General features: G+C 45.0%; 4 protein-coding genes across 4 annotated transcripts; 2 read left to right on the plus strand and 2 right to left on the minus strand.

Annotated features, from left to right (window-relative positions):
* Positions 1–2,908: 2,908 nt before the first annotated feature.
* Positions 2,909–3,238, minus strand: PADG_01094 (uncharacterized protein; the record flags this gene model as incomplete). The annotated part of the gene is made up of 2 exons (XM_010757814.1): positions 2,909–3,000; positions 3,049–3,238. The coding sequence occupies 2 exons, from the start codon at positions 3,236–3,238 to the stop codon at positions 2,909–2,911; spliced, it is 282 nt and encodes a 93-aa protein (XP_010756116.1).
* Positions 3,239–10,459: 7,221 nt separating this feature from the next.
* Positions 10,460–10,834, plus strand: PADG_11210 (uncharacterized protein; the record flags this gene model as incomplete). The annotated part of the gene is made up of 1 exon (XM_010758503.1): positions 10,460–10,834. One exon carries the CDS (start codon positions 10,460–10,462, stop codon positions 10,832–10,834), a length of 375 nt encoding a protein of 124 aa, XP_010756805.1.
* A 4,761-nt stretch (positions 10,835–15,595) lies between these two features.
* Positions 15,596–15,847, minus strand: PADG_01097 (uncharacterized protein; the record flags this gene model as incomplete). The annotated part of the gene is made up of 1 exon (XM_010757815.1): positions 15,596–15,847. The coding sequence occupies one exon, from the start codon at positions 15,845–15,847 to the stop codon at positions 15,596–15,598; it is 252 nt and encodes an 83-aa protein (XP_010756117.1).
* Positions 15,848–16,253: 406 nt separating this feature from the next.
* On the plus strand, positions 16,254–20,158 carry PADG_01098 (uncharacterized protein; the record flags this gene model as incomplete). Its single annotated transcript, XM_010757816.1, has 4 exons — positions 16,254–16,485; positions 16,564–19,454; positions 19,521–19,737; positions 19,839–20,158. The coding sequence occupies 4 exons, from the start codon at positions 16,254–16,256 to the stop codon at positions 20,156–20,158; spliced, it is 3,660 nt and encodes a 1,219-aa protein (XP_010756118.1).
* Between the last annotated feature and the right edge of the window lie 2,549 nt (positions 20,159–22,707).

Raw genomic sequence — 22,707 nt, forward strand, 5'->3', positions numbered from 1 at the left:
AAAAAGAAAAAAGTCCTTTTGCTGTGTGGGGGGGGGGGCGGAAAGGGGAAAAAACCGGGAAGTTTGGTGGTGGAAAGTTTCGTGCCTGCAAGGCGTTATTTAGTGCCCGGCTGGGGAGGGGGTTTGGGGGGGGGCCGAGGGCCTACCGGGAAAAAAGGGGGGGGGCAGCCAATTTCGCGTGCGTCGGACTGCCACCCTCTGTATGCTGCTGCCACGGACTTTGGGGGCTAACACCCACGGCCGCGTCCTGCGACCCCTCCTTGGCTTCACCCTGGTTCCCTGCTGTTGTGCTCCCATTTGGTAAGCCGTAAACAAGTGTGACGCGGTGAATGGATGCGTCAATGTATGGTAATTCAGTTGCATGCCTCTTTCTCCGTTTATTTAGGTACCATAAGGGACTACGATTGCCATTGGCGGTCCGGAGTGCAATATCTACACGTGTTGTGGTATGGATCCCCCATACAGATTTGAGATTACTCTACAGGGTAGTGTGTCCTTTCGACGCAGCCCGGCATCAACGCTAAAAACTCAGTTGATTCCATGCTGCTGCTGTGCAGTTCAGCTGTTTCGGTTCCCGGACCTTTTCCCTTTTTATTTTTATTTTTATTTTTATTTTTTTTTTTTTGTGTTTCTGACAGATTGACATGGCCCAACTCCTTCCTCTACGCAGATGGTACATGGCGCATGAGAATAGTTCTGTGGCAGTTAGGGAGAGTCTTGGGATCTTTTCCCATTTGGCACAGCTGCACGCAGGGCAAGCCATAATCCCGCGTTCCGAGCGTATCACATTGTTCAATCGAGCCTCGAACGCGGTGGTATTTTATTTGTTTCATTCTTTACACGCTCCTGCCACACAGCGTGCCTCCTACTACCGGCCACATATATCACTTCAGTCTACCTCCACAGTGCACACGCACGCCAGCCAGAGCTGAGAGGGGGTTGGGTGGGCTTTGGCTTCAACGTTCTGCTGTGTGTCGGGAGACAATAGGGGGAGGGAAGAGTAATTCTTTTTTTTTTTTTCTTCTTCTTTTTTTTTCTTTTCTTTTCTTTGAATTCTCTTATTCACTGCCCCGCTGAAGAGGCCCTACAACCCATCGGAGACTCATGATTGCAAAATAATAAGCAGCATCTCCTTCATAATGCGGGGTTGGCTGGCTGGCTGGCTGGCTGGCTGGGCTTCAATCCCTCCTTTTGCCCCCCATTTGCCTCACCTGTTGCTCCCAATTGCAGCCGCCAACACATCCGTTGCTTTTCCCTCTCTGCCCCTCCTTGCGCCTCTTAAATGAGCCGGTCCGTATACGGGGTTCCAACCCCTCTATACAAATGTAGAGCGTGACTGGTTTGATCAATCAACCAAACAGCTTAAAATATTGCCACACCGCAACCCAACTGGCAAAATGGAAATCACTGTAAACAGCCCACTTCACACCCGCTCCCTGCGGTTTACACCAATGACATTTGCATTACCCTCATCAACAAAAAAAAAAAAAAAAAAAAAAAAAAAAAAAAAAAAAAAAAAGCGCTTATGGATGTCTATTCATGTATGTGTATTACGCACAGGGGAAAAATAATTTTGCTCTTTCTCTCAATGGTTCGTTTCATTATCCATTTCATTTTCGTCTTTGATTTTATGCTGGCTCCCTCTTGCTTTCTTGTATCTGTTTGCAAACAGTAATGCTTCATCTCCTCTGCTCTATTTGTAGAGTCTTCTCCCACACTTTCCAACCCCCCCCCCCCCCCCCCCCCCCGGTTTCAATCAAGGTTTCCAATCAAACTGGATTTTACGTATTTCTCCTGCTGAGGGGCATTTTTTATGATTACACTCAATACTGCTACTGCAACTATACGCTAGTACGCACCGTTTTAAAGACCATAGCCACCGGTCTTATTAATATGTCCAAAATAACCCTTGGAGGAAAAGCATGGATCAATGGGATGGGACGGGCAGTCTGGCAAAAAAGTGGAGCTGACTAAATCTCCCAGCAACCATCCGCTGGGGACCGCAGGTCAAACTCCCGGCCACCCCCTAAAGAATCAAGGGGCAGGATCCATGTTCGCTTGAATTTCATGATGTGATTTGAATGCTGATGCTGACGCTGACGTTGAGGTGGATTGTTGGTGTTGGAGGTGTTGATGATAGCAGCGATGCCATGATAAACGACTGGAATTGCCAGATCTTATGCACATATATGGGGGTATTGGGATATCTGTATGTGTGTACACACAGTATCTCTGGATCAAAAGGGACAACGCTCATTGTATTTTGTGTGCAGACAAGGGGGAAAGAATATCACGGAGTCATCCGCGTATAATTTACCACTTTCTTGGAGGTCCCCAATAATGGATGGTATTTCTGCTAACTATACATTGGCTTACCAGTTTACAGATGGTCCCTTGGCGCCCCAGTTCCCCTTTCTTCCTGTCATGTTGTGCGAGTCCAGTTCGCCTCACGCCTAAAGTAGCAAAAGATGGAAAACGCATCTTCCCAAGCTGCTGTTTTTGGAAATTCGCGATATTGATGGGATTCTTCTTAAAGTCCTCAACCCACCAGCCACGAGGATCTGAGGCCCCTTTCTCAAACTATTGTACTCTGTGCTACACAATTCCTTAGCAACACAGGGATACTCCATGGCCCAAGTCTCGGCACTGTAAAATAACGTAAGACACTCTCGCGTCGTCTCACATGAGGCATCACATAATTTTGGAATGGGCATTGGAATTCTCATTTTTAGCATCAGGACTTTCATCATTCACTCCCGCCGATCGTGATATTGAACCAGAACGACCAGGACACATTTTGACTCTAAGCCTTCAGGCCGGCATATTATTGAGTTTACACCATCTCTCCCTGAGTCTCAACGATTCGATCGCCTAACGCCAGGAACCGAATGAAAATCTTTAACCTAGACTATATCCGTTGGAAATCTGCTCCCTGTTGACCGACTTCTGCTAAATCTTCATCGTCAGCAGTAGCAGCAGCAGCAGCAGCACCGAAGCAAACTGGTGGTGGCCAAATATCATCCCGCTACTGGAAGATCATTGGCATACAGCGACCTGCACCAACCGCCTCGCCTCGACCTCTGCCTTTATTACTTGCTAGTTGCTGTTGTATATTATTTTTCAACCTGCCGCCCTGCGTATCCCACTTCTTCTTCTTCTTCCTTTTCTGCTTCTTCTTCTTCTGCTTCTCCTCAAAATGCGATGGTTGACGCTGGGCCCAGACCAATATAAGGGCCATACGACAATGCCATTGTGGATGGTTTTGAAACTTTACAGTTTCCCAATTTCTCCTTCTCTAACTGAGCCATAAGAAGTTAGAGAAAGACCCACCAACGGTCCAATAATCCATCTACGGTTGGCATCATTTCATCTGGCAGGACGGAGATCTGCAACCGCGAATAACAATAATATTATTATTACAACGCACACTCAAAAGAGTCAAATGTAAAAAGAAGGTTTTGTTGCTCTACTCTCCCCCCCTCGCTCCGGCCGGTTTTCCGTCCCTCCGTCCCTTCCTCCCTCCCGTCTGCCGAACCAGGATCTCGCCCAAGTTAGTTAGCTACGGCAAGGGTCAATCAATCCCGGCAACAATTAGGAGAGGAGGACAGGTCTAGCAATTTATTCTTCCCAGTTCAGGGGTGACGCCATGTTGTTTCTATTAAAACCTCCCACCATAACAGTTTGAAGTTGAAAAACCATATGGATATTCTGCTCACAAGCCTCCTCCCTCTCTAGATTATTTCTAACGTAGTATCCGAGGAACACTAAGAAGCAATCCCCCGCGGGGCAAGAACTGGATCCTCAGTTCTGAACACTGATTCAATAACTGCGTAATGAATAATGGACGCCTCATGAACACACCGCATCAACATCAACTCCGACCGAAACCCCACCCTCGTGAGGGTAGTAGTTATAACTACACTACCTTACTAACAATCCAAGGCACATCCGACAACCATCAACTACAAGCCAGACGGGAATAAGTTGCCGAGCCTTCACCGCCTTGAGGATGGAATGCTCGTGCTATTGCTGACTTGATGAGATTTTTAAGAAAGAGATGAAAGAGGGAAGAAGTGCGGATTAATGCACCTATGGCTGACAGGACAAAACAATGATCCTCTTGACAGATTAGGATGTGTGAATGAAGAATACGACGAAAAGTAAACGGATTGTGATGATGAAAGGACTGAATGAACTTTGCTATTGGCGAGTCCAAACTGCATCACGCAGCCTATGTGTAACGATCTGAAATTTTTATTCCTCGAGAGCTATCATCTCGCATTTCCGTTCTATCAATTGTAGTCGATTCTCCTGTTTCTATTCGTTGGGTATTAATTGCAGACTTGAATAATCACATTCTTCTCACAATTGAACTTTCTTTCAATAAAAAAAAAAAAAAAAAAAAAAAAAAAAAAGAAAAATTCTGAAGTCACACAAAAATCCTTCAGATCAAACCCCCACCAGCCCAACCAGCCCACCAAGCCCCACCAAGCCCACCTCAAGGCTAGAGCCAAACAACGACCCTTCACACAAACTTCAAGCTAACTAAACCACACTCAACTTCCACCTAAAATCCAACTCGCCCGGCCCCAAAACCCCACCAGCACCACTAAAGGATTCAGGAACAAGTTCCCCGGGAAACCAGTCTTAGAAACTCGTTCAATGGATTCCCTTCTCTGGGCTTGAACGGCAGTGAAAGCCGGCAGAGACTCTGTTCTGGACCATTTGATGGTTGTCACTTTGAACCCGTAACATGGCTTGCATTCCTTTGCCTTAGTTTAGTCGTGGGCTTGAGGGCATTGGGCATTGGGGCGGTAGTTTTAGTTTTAGTTTTTTTTTTTTTTTTAGTTTTTTTTTTTTTTTTCGGGTTGAACCAGAACAAACCATGTGAATGGCGTTAACGGCTTGCGTGTCCTGTCGGATCAGAATGATAGAGCGGTGGAGTGATACGGAAGGAGAAGATCATGAGGTTTTTTTTTTTTTTTTTTTTTTTTTTTTTTTTTAATTTTCCTGCGAATATTTAATACATTCTGCTGTCAGATATCTTTCAGGGTTGTTTGAGAATGATGTTCACCCTATCTATATTTGCGGGCGACGCTCTTCAAAACTAGAAATGCAGAATTCCTAAGTCTTAAACAAATATATCTCCTCCGATATAACTCTCAGACTTGGTCAAATAATAAAGTTAAGATGCCTATACAGTGTAACAGCTTGGACGATGGCCAAACCCAGAGTTGGAAAAGGATGAAAAGCCTTTTAAGGCTTCACCTGTCCCTTCTTAACTAAAATGAACTGCTCTTGCGATAGCAACAGAACTCCTTTTAACTATTAAGCATGGAAAAGAGAAGAGGAACGTGAATCGTGCTTCGCAATGCTGGCCATGAATGGGTGACGTGAGAGGATCTCCCCTTTAAACAAATGGCTGAGGAACCAAAGAGATTCAATGAGTGATGAACAGTTCAAAACAGTCTTAAGAATATATATATCTTGAGATTCTGATAAATTAGAGCGAGAGAAATTGACACCATCGGACGTAGCTGCCCCTATTAGTGAACCGGGAAAATTCCCCTGGGCTTTGCCTCCTGTTTTGGAGCCCCATCCTGCTACCTCAACCATTTCATCAATCATAACCATCAGGGCTCAGTTGTTGCGGTCTCATGGAAAGAAGTGTACCTAAGATTCATCTTAAACTTTTACGTAGAAGCCTGGACCGGCCCGGGGTTCAAAGCACCCAGGAATGCAAACGGAGTGACAAGTGACTTACACCGAAGAGATATTAGATTGCTATCTTTAATGCCAAACGACCGTAGAGTTTTCTCATTTTCTTAAGCTGGAAAAGTTTTGGGCCGCAGGAGTCCAACATTTCCTTTGAAGCGCGCTCTCCGGTGGCCTCCCTAAAGAGTTTTCTGACTTGCACAAGTCTCCAGAAAGCCTCGTTCTTCCTCGTGTTAATATAAAACTGGATAGTTGCAGTATTCGACCGAGGACGGGAAACTTCATTCTGGCCAGAGATCCAATGGAAAAACCAGACCATACTTACCAAGGCATACTAACCACTTCGTTTGCATTGACGACACTCATCGTAGACTCTGAGAGAGTGTCAACTATGCCAGCGTAAAAAATAATATATAAATATAAATAAAAATAAAATAAAAATTTAAAAAAATAAAAATTTAAAAAAATAAAAAAAAATCTGTATGAAGGAAGCAAAATTTAAGAAGCTTGCGTTGTGTCTACCGTGAAATTGTCGAATTTTGGGAAAAGGAAGTCATTTTGAGTTTCATTGCGCATTGTAAAACTCTCTCCCCTGCATCAAGAAGTGGCTAATGGGCAGAGAGGGACATAAAACATCAATCCACGTATACCATACATAGGTATGCGTAATAACTTCAGCATAAGATTCGTCGGTCTAGTCCCGGACGTGGTTATATGTCCCCGGGAACAAGATATTGTATTTGCTGTTGAAAAGAACTGTCCTCCGGCAGAACGGCGGAAGAAGGAGGGGCTGGTGGAGCGGGGCGGAGCGGAAAAGAACGACATTTCGTCAACGAATCAAAAAAACCAGCCGTGGTTTATCGGATAAAGCGCAAATCATCATCAAACCACCACGTATGTTGACGGGTGGCTATCGGATTACATGTACATATTTTCCATAAACATATTTGTCAAACATGCATTCTCCAGCAACGGGATCATTTTCGTGGCCTGGAATAGACTGCTGGCTGGAGGATCCACGGTGTTAAACTAAAGCATGTTACTATAATGTTCTGGAAGTTCCTCTTCGATTAAAAGTGAAAGTTACGATTGAGATTAGGTTCAGCCACAGGAACCCACTGTTTCAGATCCAGGGTAACAATACCCCTTTTTTCTGATTGCAACTCGTATTTGATATGCATCTAGGCCAGAAGCACAAACACTTACTTTTCCAATTAACAGGAAACGGCCTGCTTGGCCTGTCACTCTATTCCAAAATCGCCTACCCGATACTTAAAAGTTGAAAACATACCCCAGAAAGTAAGCGAGACAGAACAGGGGCAGGGGGAAAGGAGGGGCAAAGGAGGGGCAAGGGGAGGGGTAAGGGGAGGGGAAGGCTAAGATTTCTCCGCTGAATCACGTCACATCGCAGAATACTTGCTGATACAGTAGTAGAGACTAAGGAAGCCATGAAAACTTTGAAATGCGGATAGGGAAGGGTCTATTTTCTTACTCTGGTGAAATAACGTTTAACCCCGAAATCACTCTCTTGCGGGGTTTAGTCTGCCTCGGGCTACCCAGCGAGCCTTTCGAGGGAATATAAATTCTCTTTCCGAGTCATATCTTAGCAGTACCTGATCGCGCATTTCCGGTTACAACTCGTGAACAACACAGGTTGCCCGTTCTCACTAGCTTCTCAGGAAGGGCAAGACATCACATAGCCATACTATGTTCTCTCAGGTTTGTGGAGGCTTTGGGTACAGATATCAAATGGTGACTTTATACCCTCAACCCCCGGTACAAGTTCTAATGAACACAGCATTCATAGAATATATGAGCGGTCTCCTAGCTAAATTTCACAACAACAGCAGCAGCAACAACAACAACAACAAAAACAAGTTATTTTGCGAACTCGCACGTTCCTAAATGCCATCAATCTTCTCGCCGAGATTTCTTGCCGAGAGGGTTGACACACTTGGCAAGTGGTACAAATGCTCCAGGATATTGTGTCGCCCAAACAACGGCAATTGCATTCCGTTTAATCCTATAAATGTTCCTGAGGATATCGCCATGCTGGTAAACACCCAAAAGGCTATTCTCAAACAGAAATTTTCACCCATGACGGGCGTGCTGTCAAATAGGAATATAAGAGAATGATTATGGAACATGACTGGATTGAACTAAAGATCTTCAGCCCTGACCTTCTGCATTCGTCTCGAGTTGCTGCGTGATGATGAGGTACACATAAAGCCTTCTGATGGAATAGGACTCTGTGTTGGGAGTCAACATACAACTGCAGAATGGGGAAGTGTGAAAAACTTAAAAGCCAAGTCAGAGGAAGATTGTCAAGAAGAATCTTCTCAGATCGATGTACAGAACATGCCGTATACATTGCCCCGCAAAATTGTATCCTATTCACCTTTCCGTGTATACTGTTCTATGAGGTGGTACGTATTGATAGGGTATGGATAGACACTACTAGCCTTATCTTCCTCAACTTGAGCGTTTGGCTAGCAGCTTCTCATCATTCTATGATCATGGAATATTGACAAGCAAGAAGTTGGCCATTCAGCTCTTCCGCGCGATGCATTGATATAGATTGCTCGAGATCTCGTGCTGCAAGCGCTATAATGTGAGTATTCCATTTACCTTCAATCTTAAGTAAGGTATATGAAATAGTTAAATAAGATCGGTCGCTATAGGAAAGATTAACAACCCAGTCATCCAAGAGAGTGGAAGGTTTTCAGGAGTTGGACTTCTGCATTGAAACCGGCTTCGAGAATAGTAAGGCTAGGTGTTTGAGCTGTAAAAAGAAATTGTGCCATCCGAGGCTCATTGACATCTCTAATCAAGAACTCAAGCTAGCTTGATAGTATGATAAGTGGTCAAACGTAGAATTTTATCATTACTGATTCCAAATCCTGCATCACAGCTTCTGACAAAGAATGGTATCAAATCGGTGTTTCTAGATACTGATTTATCATGGGCTGACTATCAATATCAAGCCGTGGTGCCTTGATAAGTCTCATACGGGTTTGGTCTCATTTGTAATCCTAAGACTGATTTTGCCCATCCTGCTTCTTGGACCGTGAATTCTTGGATGGTGTGTTCCAGGGAGGGCTGTGTTCCTCTCAAGCCGTTTTGGTCACTAGAGGTGTTGACGCTATGCAAGCAAAATTCAGTCCTCCAGAATGGGAGAGGATGTAGGCTGTTGTCTTGCAAACAGAGAGCTTATTTTTGCTACTCTGATTGAAGAGCTCATTAAGCAAACACTCAGCTGGACGTCAATAATGAATTAGACTCATCTCAATTCCACAAATCCAGTTTTGACTCCTACTAGCCAGGTGTTTCCCAATCAGCTAAATCCGTCAACAACGCCATATACTAGAGATATTTGTTTGACATATTTTTTTTTAGGTAGAAAGCTGGCCGAACTTTGAACTTCAGCTGCATTGACAACGGGATTATTGGACACATAACGTGATTCCAACGTCAGTTTCCTAGAGGCAAGAGAAAGCGATGTATCTCTTTTCTGGAAGGGTTTCTACCCGATCATGATGGGTTTTGTGTTGAATGTGAGGGTGATTTTTTCAGACCTGTGTTTCGTGTTTCTGTGGATCATAATGGATGAGGTTGGGGATTCAGGGGTTGAGAATGTAAAACCAGTCACATGCGGCTGATGCCAGCTGCCAATCAATCACTTGATGATGCGAGCTCAAGCACAGAAACAAATCAGTGAGAATGACAGATATAAAAACCATTTTTTTTTTGCTGCCTTTTGATGACGAGACCTGTCCAAATGCTGTCCTTCACCGTCCCCATGGATTGCACCACCCATGCCAGCTCTCGGGAGAGCGTAATGGTTGGCTTCCATCTTCAGTTCTTCATTTCTCAACTCCCTGTCCACCGCGGAATGAATGAAGAGAAAAAGAGGTACAAGCATGACGAGCATCAAACTCAGAGCTCCAAAAATTTAATAACTATAGTAATGGACAATATAATGACCCAACCAATCGACTTACCGGACAGAGCTTGGCAACCGTCTAAGCTGCTAGACCGATCTTCCTGGACATAGAGTACATAGCTCTATACAAGACGTGTGTAAGAAATCTCATTCGCCATTCAGGAACCAGGGAACATTGCTTAGGCAGCCTGATGTTAGTGTGCAATGGTGCTGATGGTTCTTGGGGTATTCTATTACCACCGTATCGTTGTTCTCGGCACATGTGCAGAGAGAGGTTACATTTTTTGAGTTTTCCAAAGTTTTGATGAATATGACGAGGATAAAGCGTTGAGATGAGGTTGAGTACCCTTGCTAAAGCAAGTGAGGGAAGGAAAGAAAATGCGAATTAGAGTAACAGAAAGGAAATGATAAAGGCAATGATGCAACGCTTTACGCACAGCCGATGCGTCCCCGGAAAATTTATCGCAACTTCTGGTGGCTGTGCTGCAGTTGGGCGGAAATATTCGACATACTTCTGTTCAAGGATTAAGGAGCCATCAACCAACTCCTGTGGATTCACCATATTTCCTCCCGAAAATGACATGTGTCTACATATGACTGCACACAAAGGACAGGAATCCTGAAATTTCGGCTACGGAGTATTTGAGAATTACCCAGGAAAAATGGAGGACCGTTTGGGAGACAAATTGCTTAGTTTTATTGTCGCGGAGAAACTGCATAAACGGACATTCACTCTTTTGAAATTCTGATATTCCCCGGGTATAAACGTTCTCACAGCCGAAGAATTCAAGGATGCAAGGGATGCCTATCTACCCGGAAAGCTTTCCGGCCCTGGTTCTTGTTTTCACACCTAACGAAAACTGTTCAACAAACGACCAGACAAACAAAAGCGGGCGACATTCCCCGCCTCCCGCTCTAACAGGGGTTTCTGTCCTACGCATGGAGTCAGGATCAAACACAGGTACATCCTTTTGCGGACATTCGTATTATTATTCTCGGAGATCACAACCTATATACCATGTCCTCAGCAGCAGTATTCTTGTTATCAGCATGCAATTAGCCTCAGAAATGGATTTCGAATCCCCTTGCAAAATCTCCGCAACATCCTCAGCCAGCCATGTGCAGGTATCCACAGTAGCTCCGAAGGGTGGGGCTCTAGAGGCGAGCGACACGTGAAGGTTGTGCATGGTCTTGATCGTTAACCAGTTATTCAATGAATTCTCACCGCGAACTTTGCTCATATGTCAATTGTGGAGAGGTCGAGACGACATTTCAACTTACTTCCATCTGGGGAAATTTTTAAGCGATGATACTGTGCGTCGGGGTGGGAAGGTGTCATTACTCAGGGGTGCCCGGCCTGCATGCTGCGAAGAGAATCAAAATTTTTAGATCATGGTGGGAGAATAGAGAGTGGACATGGGAATACAAACAAACGCAAAGGCTACAATCAATTGTGGGACTCACACTCCGCCATCCCATCTCCCTACCCACGTCCGGAGTACTCCGTATTTCATATGATATATCCCCGTATTCCGAGGAATATGTCTGCAATCGAGAAAGCACAAACGCACTCCCGCACACCTAAAACCGAACGGGGATGATGCAACTCGGCTGTTCGATGCTTAATTCAAAAATTCGTATTAATCAGGAATTTCCTCTTGATCCAATCAGACCAGCCGCGCTGCACATCTGCCGTCTTGCATACATGCATGCATGAGTTGCGTCGCTGAGCAGAATGCTGAGTCGCCGTTGGAGACGAATGTTTCGAGCTTTTCGACTCTCGAGTCCGAGGTCAACAACCCAACTGCTCAACGGGGTGCAAGCCCTTTAAGCACTGTTAAGTATACCTTGAATACAGGGCAACGTGTATAGTAGTATATGTGGGAAGGGAAATGATGTTGGTTTCACGTAGCAATCCATGCCAATTTAACACCACTTTCCATCCATAGAAATTTAGTAGATTGATAAGAAAGCTTACCTCTTTATTACGCAAATCAGGTTTCCCCATCTTTCTTCCAACACCATGCGAACTTCCCCCTTCAAGTTTCCCTGGGGAGCGGGGATAAAGGAGCAGAAATTCTGTGCGGAGTTATATGGTTTCTTTGCATGCGTACACGTGTATGGGGATTTGTGGATAACTGACAAAGGTTGTAGGGAGATATAAGAATTTATCCATTTGCTTTCTATCTAAACTTTCTTCTCCACGCCCCTCTCTCAACCAAATAATGAATATTAACTTAGCAGGATCTTGTTTTGGCCGATGGCGGGAGTTAAACTTTTGAAAAGTCCAAAATGAGATAGAAGTGGGCTTTTGATTCCCTAGATAATGAAGGTGAACAAACGCACAAATGAAAGGATGGAGAGTGTAAAGAATCTATTTGTGGGGGAGTGGGGGAAATGGAGCAACAGCACACGGTAGTTATATAATAACTACGGTTAGGTGTGTATGCGCGATGTACGGAGTATATCGGTTGTTTGATCGATGCTGTGAGGTAGTAACCTTGGAGGGCTTGTCCTGTTTCCATTGCATTTTCTAAATCTTAATCTCCCTTGTGATTCCAGGGGAATCCCTCTAGCATTCCATGGAAGGTTTCATATGTGAATTCTCGATGAAATGGCTCGTTCCATTTTACACTTCGTGCACGGGATGGAGGCATACATCTTACAAACAGAAACATAAATGTCTTTCTCGAGAGGACAGACAATGTGAGATATATTAATTGTCAGGCATCTTAGATAGGTAGTTTAGGGCTGACAGATATAGTTAGATGAAGCTCAGAGAGGGTGACATTAACTGAATATTTAATTGGGTATATGATTTTAAAAGCTGGAATTCGGTCCTCATTGGAAGCTTGTGATATATTATGTTTCATGTTATACTTATCTTGAATAAAGTGTTAGGCAGTTGTTGTGTTCGTTGATATTGTTCTTGCGGGTTTGGCATAGTGATAGTATTATTTTATTGACGTTTGATGCAGAGATGGAGTAGGGAGGCCGTTTAGTTCTCCATGGCAGGGAGAGCGTCGCATGTATATAACCTTCGAACGTAGGAGTATACTTCGATAGCCCAAGGGAGCGGGGCAATTGGCTTTTCTTATCTTTTCTTTTTCTTTTTCTTTTTCTGTGAATTGTCTAATCTTCTTTAGTTGCCTCAGACTCCATCTCCAAATCTTAACTCTAACTTCCTCCAAGCAAGTTGATTATTTGATTCTATGGCCCAAGCACGGCAGTCGAGAGTATTCCGTCGTAGTGGTGAGTTATTTTCCTGGTGCATGCATAATTTGTTTTTCTTCTGCCATGAGGCACAATGAGAGTCCACTTGGAAGGGTTCTAGAATTCCAGATGATCCTTGGATGTCTTCTTTCCTTTCCTTGTTACTCCTAGCTCATGTGTCGAAGCAGCTAACGGAGTAATAGTCCGGATTGGCGGGACGGCTATGGGGTAGTTAGTGGAATTGACCAATGTTAGGCAACATGCATTCGAGGTGGTTTGTGGAGACTCAGGGCTGGGAGTGACGCCGTCCGTGAGGGTGGCCCAGCCATCTTTTGGAGGCTCGTGATAGGTGTAGTTATGGAGTAGCTAGCTGATCATGTCAGGAGTGATGAACTGATGGTGTGCGAGTGGCTGGGCGGACGATTAGCGATTAAGTTTCGATGGTGAGATAGATGCTTTGATGGTGTAGGCGGCAATCGCACTGATATGAACAGTGACAAAACTCTAGACATTCTCCTAAGATTTGAGGCAAGATCAAGTACGAAAAGCGGAACCTGTAATGAGATTGTAAAATGTTCCTTGTCGGGTCAAGGTAGAATCCAAACAGTTGTGATTTTTATTTTTATTTTTTATTATTTTTTCTTCTTCTTCTTCCGACTCAAAGAGTCAAGCCTCAAGGTTCACTCACCCAGAAAGCTGAAGCTGGGCAGCCGAGTTCCAACGGGAGTGCAGCACAGGAAGATCAGTGATGAATCTGGAGAATGGCATTAAGACATTCTGACGCCTTTTTTGGCTGATAGGATGCAGAAGGGACTTTTTTTTTAACTTTTTGGGAGTTCTTGCATAGGCAGGTTAAAAGGGGGGGATGGCTGGAGTTCTGGGGATTGAAGCAAGGGTTATTTTCGACCCAAGGAACAAACGATAGGATAACGGCAAAAGAAAGAAAAGTTCTGCAGTCTGCTTGAACCGGGATGTTTTTGCATCCGGTGATAAGTTGTGGAAAGCGAAATATGGAACTGGAACCCTGGGAATGCGTGGAGACTGCCCAGGTGTCTCCGGAAATAACTAAAGCATATCATGGGAGTCCGGTACGGTAATTTGCTGCTCCGTGGGCGTAAGCCCTTTTTGTATGTTATCCACAAGCATGCTACAAGTTGCTTTGGTCGCCCTTTCATGCTTGAAACATTGCGCTGCTTGGTACTGAGGGGGCTCAGCTGTATGACACTGAAGGGGCACATCAGATAACATCAAAGTAACATCAGAGTCATTCTGATGCAGCAGCTTCTTGATGTGATCAGGATTACAGTTGAACATGAAAGAAATTTAAACGTCAGCTCTGAAGGAAGCACCAGGGAAGTAGTTGAATAATAGTCCGTAGTATTGCAGATTGTTGTTCACTGCCAGATGGATCTGTTCTGTGCTGGTGCGGACACTTCCATAACTACCACAGAATGGCTTGTAATAATTCTCTGTCGAGGGATATATGTAATATGGGTATACAGTCTGTACGACAGCGTACATATCTGGGCCCGAATGGACGTGGTAACACCTTGATATACACACCTGAGTTCCCACCTTATCCCCACCATTTCCCTCCCGTGTCCCAGCTTTTCCCACCCACGCCCCACTGACCACACCGGCCAAGGCAGCTGGAGTAAGCCTGGGATTGTAACTAGTATTCTTCTGCCTGAAATGACGGTCGGTACATACAGATAGAAGTAATCTCCAGTACATGTATGTTACCAGGGCTCACCTTAACTAGTTAGTTCTCTAACTGACTTAGCTAGTTACCTGTCGACTAACTAACTCCACCACAGAGCGAAATTCCCTGGGTTCTAAGACGCAACTAGTATGTCATCAATTTGGGATGAATATGCAGAAACTCTATATAGAGAAAGGATTGAGCTTAAGTCTTCTCAATTACTGAGGCTGCATGTCTATTTAAATATATTTTATATCATTTTTCATTATTGAGCATATTAATGATATGGAAATCTAAGCTAACTACATACAAATTCATATAGGAATTAGTTAACTGGAGACTGAAGAGAAATTTATGTATATTTTGTTAAGTTGATATGAAACTAAGTTTTCAACTTACTAGTTATACTAAACTTCACTTAATAGTCTTTGTCCTCAGTCTTAGCATCATTCTCATGAGTTTCACGGTAACTGTGATTCTCATGAACATAGAAGAACAACTAGTGTAACTTAAACTAAATTGTTCAGTTGTTGCTGTGTAGATAATTCAGAGTGCAATCTATCTAGTTGAAAAGTAGCAATTTTATCTTTCGCTTGATAAGAATTACGCAGTGGTGGATTACGTTACCCTTCCTCCCACCAGGCTCATCTCATCCCAGCTCGTCTCATCTCGCTCCCTCCGTCTCCTCTTCAAACTTCAAACCTCTCTCTCACTCTCCATCCCAATATCATCAAACCCTCGTTTCTCTTTTCTCTCATACCCCACCAATCTCATTTCTGTCGCTGTCCTCGACATCCCTCTTCCTCTTCTCAGTTGTCCGCTGTGTCCGTGTCTGGCCTGTTGAACCAAAACCCTTCCCGCTCATCTATCAATCTTTCACACAACCCTCGCAAACCTTTTCTCCCGACCTCGTCCCGGGCCTGTAAACATCTGCTCTTCAATCCCACTCATTTCTTTCTCGCTACCAGCCAGTCGCACAATCCCGTTGAAATAAGAAGAATCACGAAGATCCACTACTTTCATTATTTATTGATATCTCTCCTGGCCCAAACCCCAACAGTGCTGCCATCCATCCCCTTCCAGATCTGGCCACTTTCGAGTCCAGAGGGACTACCATCAGAGCCACCCCTCTTATCAGGACCACCACAGTTGTCTGCCGTGGGCTTTATTTGTTGCCTCCTTGTATTTTTTTGTGTTTGTGTATGTGTGAGTGAGTGGGTGGTTGGTGACCTGCCGTCTCCCAGTTCCATCTTTGGTGTACTACTGCCAGACATTTTGGACCCGGCCCCCTCTTTCGTGGGTCGCTTTCGAACTATTTACCGGAAGATACATTTACAATTACATGTGCCTCCTCGATACCAACCGGAACTAAAGGGGAAAAAATATAAAATAAATTCAAAATATCAAAGAATCCAAAAAAAAAACCAAAATAGAAATAAGAGAACAAGAAAAAAAGGGAAAACGAGAGCAAGAAACCCAGTGATAACCAGGCCCGAGACTCCGTTTTCGCTTTCTTTATCAGCCGATAAGACTCCCACCAAATTCCAAAACCTGCACAACGAATGGTTTACGACAATGCGATAGAATATCCACTTCTTACTCTTCCAATTTTGGCCCCCAGAACCCTTTCCTTCCTCTCCTCCTCCAACCCCCTCTCCCATAAGAAGTATCAATCAAACCATGTATCTTTCTCGAAATGCTGTCCCACTGACGGTCAACTCGAAATCCGTTTTGAATGCGAAATCCGGCAATTTTGCCTCAGCTGCCTTTCACTACACTGAAGGCCAACCATCTTCCAACGACGACTCCCGGTGCCATTCCAACAACCAAACCTTCTCCCACACACACATGGCGACACTTCACGGAGGCGATGCATACAATACTACAAACAACAACGGGGGAGCTGAAGAAGGTTCGAAATGGCTTTATTTATTTCTATCCTTTTTTCATTATGTTATTATTATTTTAGGCTGACGGTGAATATAAGTAGCATACAACTCTCCCATAGAATCTCCACCCGCTCTATATGTTCGTGCTCTATATAACTACACTGCAGACGACCAGACAAGTTTGAGCTTCCGCCAGGGTGACATTATACAAGTGTTGAATCAGCTGGATACTGGATGGTGGGATGGTGTTATTGGTGATGTGCGTGGCTGGTTCCCAAGCAACTACTGTGCAGTTGTAACGGAACCAGATTCAATAGGCTTTGGCAGCCAATTTGGCCATGAGGGCGGCGACACCAGCGCTGAATCTGGAGCTGATGACTACGACGATGTGGACGATGATTTGGATTCTGAAGGAAACCCCAAAGACGATCAACCAATCCTCCTTCCCATTGAGGGTGTAAGAGGTTCAAAAGGCTCAGAACAGGAAGAAGCTGCCTTCTGGATCCCACAGGCCACTTCTGACGGACGACTATTCTACTTCAACACCTTGACTGGTCGAAGTACCGCAGAGCTTCCGCTGGAGACTCCCATATCTGCAACGGAGTCCGGCCCACGAGATCGGACAAATATATATCTTCCCGAGCAGACACGGGCCCCACCGGAAGTAATGGTTGGCGGCATCGACCGCGAGGAGGATGAGTACGATGGTTCGGGCTCAGAGGCTGAAGGAGAATCTTTGATCCGCTCCTCACACGGCTCCTCATCAAGACGACGGCGGTCGTTTATTTCCGACGGCATGTCCCCTGCCACTTCACTGGACTCGATGAATGCATCGCCCATAGCGAAACCATATTCTGAAACAAAGAACGCGCACCACCTACCACATCCCGCTAGTCAGTTGGTACCGAATAGTGGCATGTTTACGCGTGCTACCAATGGCCATTCCGCGCAAAGCGATCGCATTACTGCTCCCTCAATCTCATCAACTATTCCCCGCAATTTCCTCGATGATGCCTTGTCTACACCTATTACTTGGAATACCCTTGTGTCGAATATGCGCCAAGCCATTGACGCCTATAGGCGTGCGATCATGGAGGGCAATCGTGCTCAATATGTAAGGCTCGCTGAAGATATTTCAGACCACCTCAGGTTGTTACTTGCCGCGGGCTCAGACACGACTGATAACCATTCTGGAAATCCTTCTATCATCTCCACAAACAAACCATTATATCCCCATTTTCGTGATATGATGTCGAAATTCTCGAAGCTTGTGCTCTCCTCCCATATTGCCGCAGCTGATTGGCGAAGCCCAGATTCTGACGCTAAATGTTTGCAGGAGGCCGAAGGGGTTTTACATGGTGTCTACGGCTACGTTGAAGTCGCTAAGCAACAGCGAGGTGATGAGATTAGCCGTCTAGTGCCTGGATTTGTACATGGGAGTTCCTCCTTTGGTGGCCATTGGCAAAACAACAATGTGGGAACCAGGAATTCACCCGTATTTTTGGATCACGCGAACCGAGATATGGGCCATGAGCCAGCTATGGTGCTTGACTCAAGCATCATCGACAGAATCGAAAACCTCAAGAGCACTCTTGCTGCAAGCGCCCGGAGACTGGAAGACCAACTGGTTCTCTCAGAAAAGACTGTTACCTCCAGAGTGCACCTGGCCATTTCAGACGCTGTGTGCGCTGCTGGAACTAAAGTCGTCGAATGCTTTCAACCCTGGATGTCGCTTGTGGAATCCATCGACCTTGCTCCTCTCGATCGCAGTTCCCAGAACCCCCAGCTAGTCGACTTTAGCTTCCAGAAACAACGGGCATATGATGGCGTTGCTGATTTGGTGCTTAGTTGCCAAGCCGTTTCTGCGCCTCTGGGTGATGAGTGGTCAGAACTAAGAGGGGATACACTTGAAACTCGATTGGCTAGTGTGAGATGTGTCTGCCGCCAACTACAAAATTACATGACCCAAATCGGTTTCTCCTTGACTCTACTACTCGAACAAGCTCCTTCGGAGCCAACAATAACTCGAGATGTTGGGACATCATCCAAGGTTCCGTCGGGATCTATTGGAGTGCCCTCGTCATATACCCCAGCTGAGAGACAGCCGGTCAAAACTCGAGCAAATATCGACAAGGCGCAGCGATTCTTCGGAGACACTATCCCCACTGAACCAGCGAACCCTTGGTTCTTAAACATTGATCATGAATCAGAGGTTTTCTATGACAACAAGGGAGATGTACCGACACTCAAATGTGGTACGCTGGCTGGACTGGTGGAACATCTTACCCGACATGACAAATTGGACACGTCTTTTAACGCTACTTTCCTTCTAACATATCGCTCCTTTACAACTGCATCTGAGTTATTCGAAATGCTCGTACACCGCTTCACCTTGCAGCCACCGTATGGTCTGGACCAAGCAGACCTCCAAATCTGGACAGAACAAAAACAAATCCCAATCCGCATTCGCGTCGTTAACATCATGAAAAACTGGTTTGAGAATTACTGGATGGAGCCTAACGACGATGCGAACTCACGCCTCTTGCAACGCGTATACGCATTTGTCAAGGACTCCGTTTCTAAAACGAAAACACCCGGTTGCCAGCAACTACTCAGCCTGATTGATCAACGCATGCGTGGTCAAGACACCTCAGCAAAACGCATGGTTCCCACCATCAGCGCCAACGCGCCCCCGTCCATCGTCCCCAAGAACATGAAAAGGCTGAAATTCCTGGACATCGACCCTCTGGAGTTCGCGCGGCAGCTTACACTTGTTGAATCGCGGCTTTATGCAAAGATAAAGCCGACAGAGTGTCTGAATAAGACGTGGCAGAAGAAATTAGCGCCTGACGAGCCGGATCCTGCGGCGAATGTGAAAGCACTGATTTTGCATTCGAATCAGCTGACGAATTGGGTTGCGGAGATGATTTTACATCAGCAGGACGTTAAGAGGAGAGTTGTTGTTATTAAGCATTTTGTTTTGATTGCTGATGTACGGCAGGCCCCTCCGTCTCCTAAAATAACGTTGCTCTATATAAGCTTACGCTAACTAATCTAGAAATGCCGCGCTATGAACAACTACTCAACACTGACGTCGATCATATCGGCTCTTGGTACAGCACCAATCCACCGATTGAGCCGAACATGGGCTCAAGTCAGCGCCAGGATATCAGCGATTCTAGAGAATCTGCGCCGGCTTATGGCTAGCACTAAAAATTTTGGGGAATACCGCGAGGCTCTGCATCTTGCTAACCCGCCCTGTATTCCATTTTTCGGTATCCTTTGACTCTCCTTCTCCTTGTTTTTCAGCTTTCAGACATGAGAAAATACCAATGCTATGTGGGGAACACCCTATTAACATCAAACCTGAAAATAGGCGTCTACCTAACAGACTTGACCTTTATCGAAGACGGAATCCCTTCCCTAACTCAATCGCATCTCATAAACTTCAATAAACGCGCCAAAACTGCAGAGGTCATCCGCGACATCCAACAGTACCAGAACGCACCCTACCTTTTTCACTCTGTGCCCGAGTTGCAGGATTACATGCTCAGCAACATGCAAGCGGCTGGCGATGTGCATGAGATGTACGACCGCAGTTTGGAGGTTGAGCCACGAGAGAGAGAGGATGAGAAAATTGCTAGGTATGGACGATTGAATGATGCTTCTGTTTTTGCATTGATGGGTTCTGGTTGAATTCCTTGTTTTAATAATAATACCTCACCACTCAACCTCCTCCCATGCGTGCCTACCCCGCCCAATAATTTCCTTTTCTACCCCTGCTACAGCTATTATACTTTTTAATTCCCTCTGTATTATTTTTATTTTTATTTTTATTTTTTTTAAGTCAGCGCCATGCAGCCCAGCCAAGCGGTGCTCTTGGAGATGAATCCATGGGTATCAACTCTGTTGGGCTGAGCTGGCACGTGCGCTGTTACAGCAATTCCATCCGACAAACCAAGCCAGTCACATGTTTAGGTGAAAGTCCTCAGGACGTGCTTGGCGGCGTAGGGAAACTTATAATCGAAAAAGGGCCAATGACAAGTACTGTTCACCCTATATTTGCATCTCAGATAATGGGCAGAAGAAGGCGTATGCTGTGCCCAGTGCCCAGACAAAAAATCTCTGATGCTTGAAATTTTTGCAAAGGCATAACTTATTCTTTCATGTTTTCTTTTCTTTCATTTTTTTCTTCTTTAGTTTTGATTTTCTTTTTCTTTGTCTCCCCCCTCCCCCCTCCCCCCCTACAAGGGTTTTCAAATCGACAAGTTTTAGATTTTGCTTATGGGGATGGATGGTTTAAATACTGGGTCTTTTGACTGACATTTTTCAACCACTTTTTGCGATTTTCGCGTAGATTGCTCTCCGAGTCGGGCTTCCTATAGCCCTTCCACCCAATCATAAGCATGGAGGTCTCTCGCGCTTACCTGCCATTTTATTCCCAAGAAAATGGATCCCAGTCGGGTTGCTTGCGGAAGAAAATTTTTTACGACAAACAACCGCCCCCACACTATCCGACATTTTACAGCGCACATGCACATATGCATACAATCATTCAAACAGACCCCATGCACCATTCCCTATCACAACTCTCTCCGTGCACTAGCACGACTTCGAATTGACGGTAGAGACCGGCCAATCTTTTATGTGGTGCGTCTTACGTGGGGCTAAGGGAAACAAGCCGAGATAAGGAAGCCGGCGGGATCAACCGGATCTTCAATGGATGGCGACATTATGTGTCAGTTAGTAAACGAATGTGACGATTTTTTTTTTAAAGAAAAACAAGAAGCAAAGAGTATCATTACCTTATTATTATCAGCGTTATTCGAGGGCGGGCTTGCCAATGGAGGCAGCAGGGCATGTTACAGAACAAAACAAAAGGGGTTGGATATCTCGCGCTCTGTCGCCCCGTGCTTTTGCGTGCTCTTGTGCTTAACCTTTCAGCTTGACGTTAAGCTACTTGGGACTAAAAGTTTTAACTTCAAACTTTCAGAAGTTTAAATCCGGCTACAGCAGAATATATTCGGGATATTTTGGATTTTCTTCTACTAAAAAAAGAAAAGGTTGCCACTGTCTCCGTGGGTTTGCCATTCTACCGAGAGAATGTGTAGCGTGGCGCGGAGTGGTGTGGCTGGTGTCGAGATCAGAGATGGCATGGATGGCACGCAAAAGAGGAGAAGAGGGAACCTATCATGGTAGACCACTTTCTCACATGCATGATGACAGACGCTGAAGGATGAATATGATGACGAATATGGCTGACATATTGCATCTGTACACCACTATTCGCTGTGTTTCCAATGTTTTCTTCTTTTTCTATCTCCTACTGAAATTCAACGCCGGAATTCATTGTTATCACCACAAACGCTCCTCGAGTGTCAACTATTTCACGCAGAGACGCTCCTCACCCTGCAAACGCTACATACGAACTGATTGGATCCCGAGCTCTTCGAGAACAAACCCACCCCTCTTTCCCGTGTCCAACCCGTGGTTAGAACCATGTGGCTTAAGTGGAGATGAGACTATCCTAACCCATAACCATTTCTGCAAGGGGTGCTGTATGGGTCTTGACTCTGCCATCCAATGTCGGATTTTCAAACGCGACCATATCGAAACGACATATATCTATCACCCCTATTATCCGTTTGCATATGTTATGCATAGTGCACGCTATCACAGCTCTGGTCATGCATGCAGAGCGAGGACGGCGAAGCAACAGCGGAAAAAGAAAAAACATCCGATGGAGCTTTTGTTCTTCAAATGAGAAGGCGAATGAGTTTCGTTGTTTAATTTTTATCTAACGATCTGGAGTATACATTTATACACACAATCAAGAGCGCTGTTGAGAAAAGAAAGAGAATGAAAATTTTATCTGTTTTACCAGATCTACAACGCATTGTTGAGTTCTCGATTTTTTTGGTTTTATTTTACGGCATCTAACATATGATATACACCACCTTACACGCAAGTTTTCAAAACACATTCGAACAAGCTATTTACTTTGTTTTACTTTGTTTATGATGGGGTAATGGATTTTGGTCTGGAGAGTAACGCCCCACAAGAAGGGTATACCAAACGTGGTGGGCAGGGTGGGAAGAATTGGGAAATTAAAAGTGGTGCCGTGGAGCCCCTGCAGGAGTGTTGACGGGAGGATCATAGCATGTGGGATGCAGGAAGATATTATAAGTTTTTTTGTTTTGCTCTTCTCTTCTCGTTTTACATCTCCTTGCCTGATGTTTCTGGCT

Source organism: Paracoccidioides brasiliensis (assembly GCF_000150735.1).
Source record: "Paracoccidioides brasiliensis Pb18 unplaced genomic scaffold supercont2.1, whole genome shotgun sequence".
NCBI lineage: Eukaryota > Fungi > Ascomycota > Eurotiomycetes > Onygenales > Ajellomycetaceae > Paracoccidioides > Paracoccidioides brasiliensis.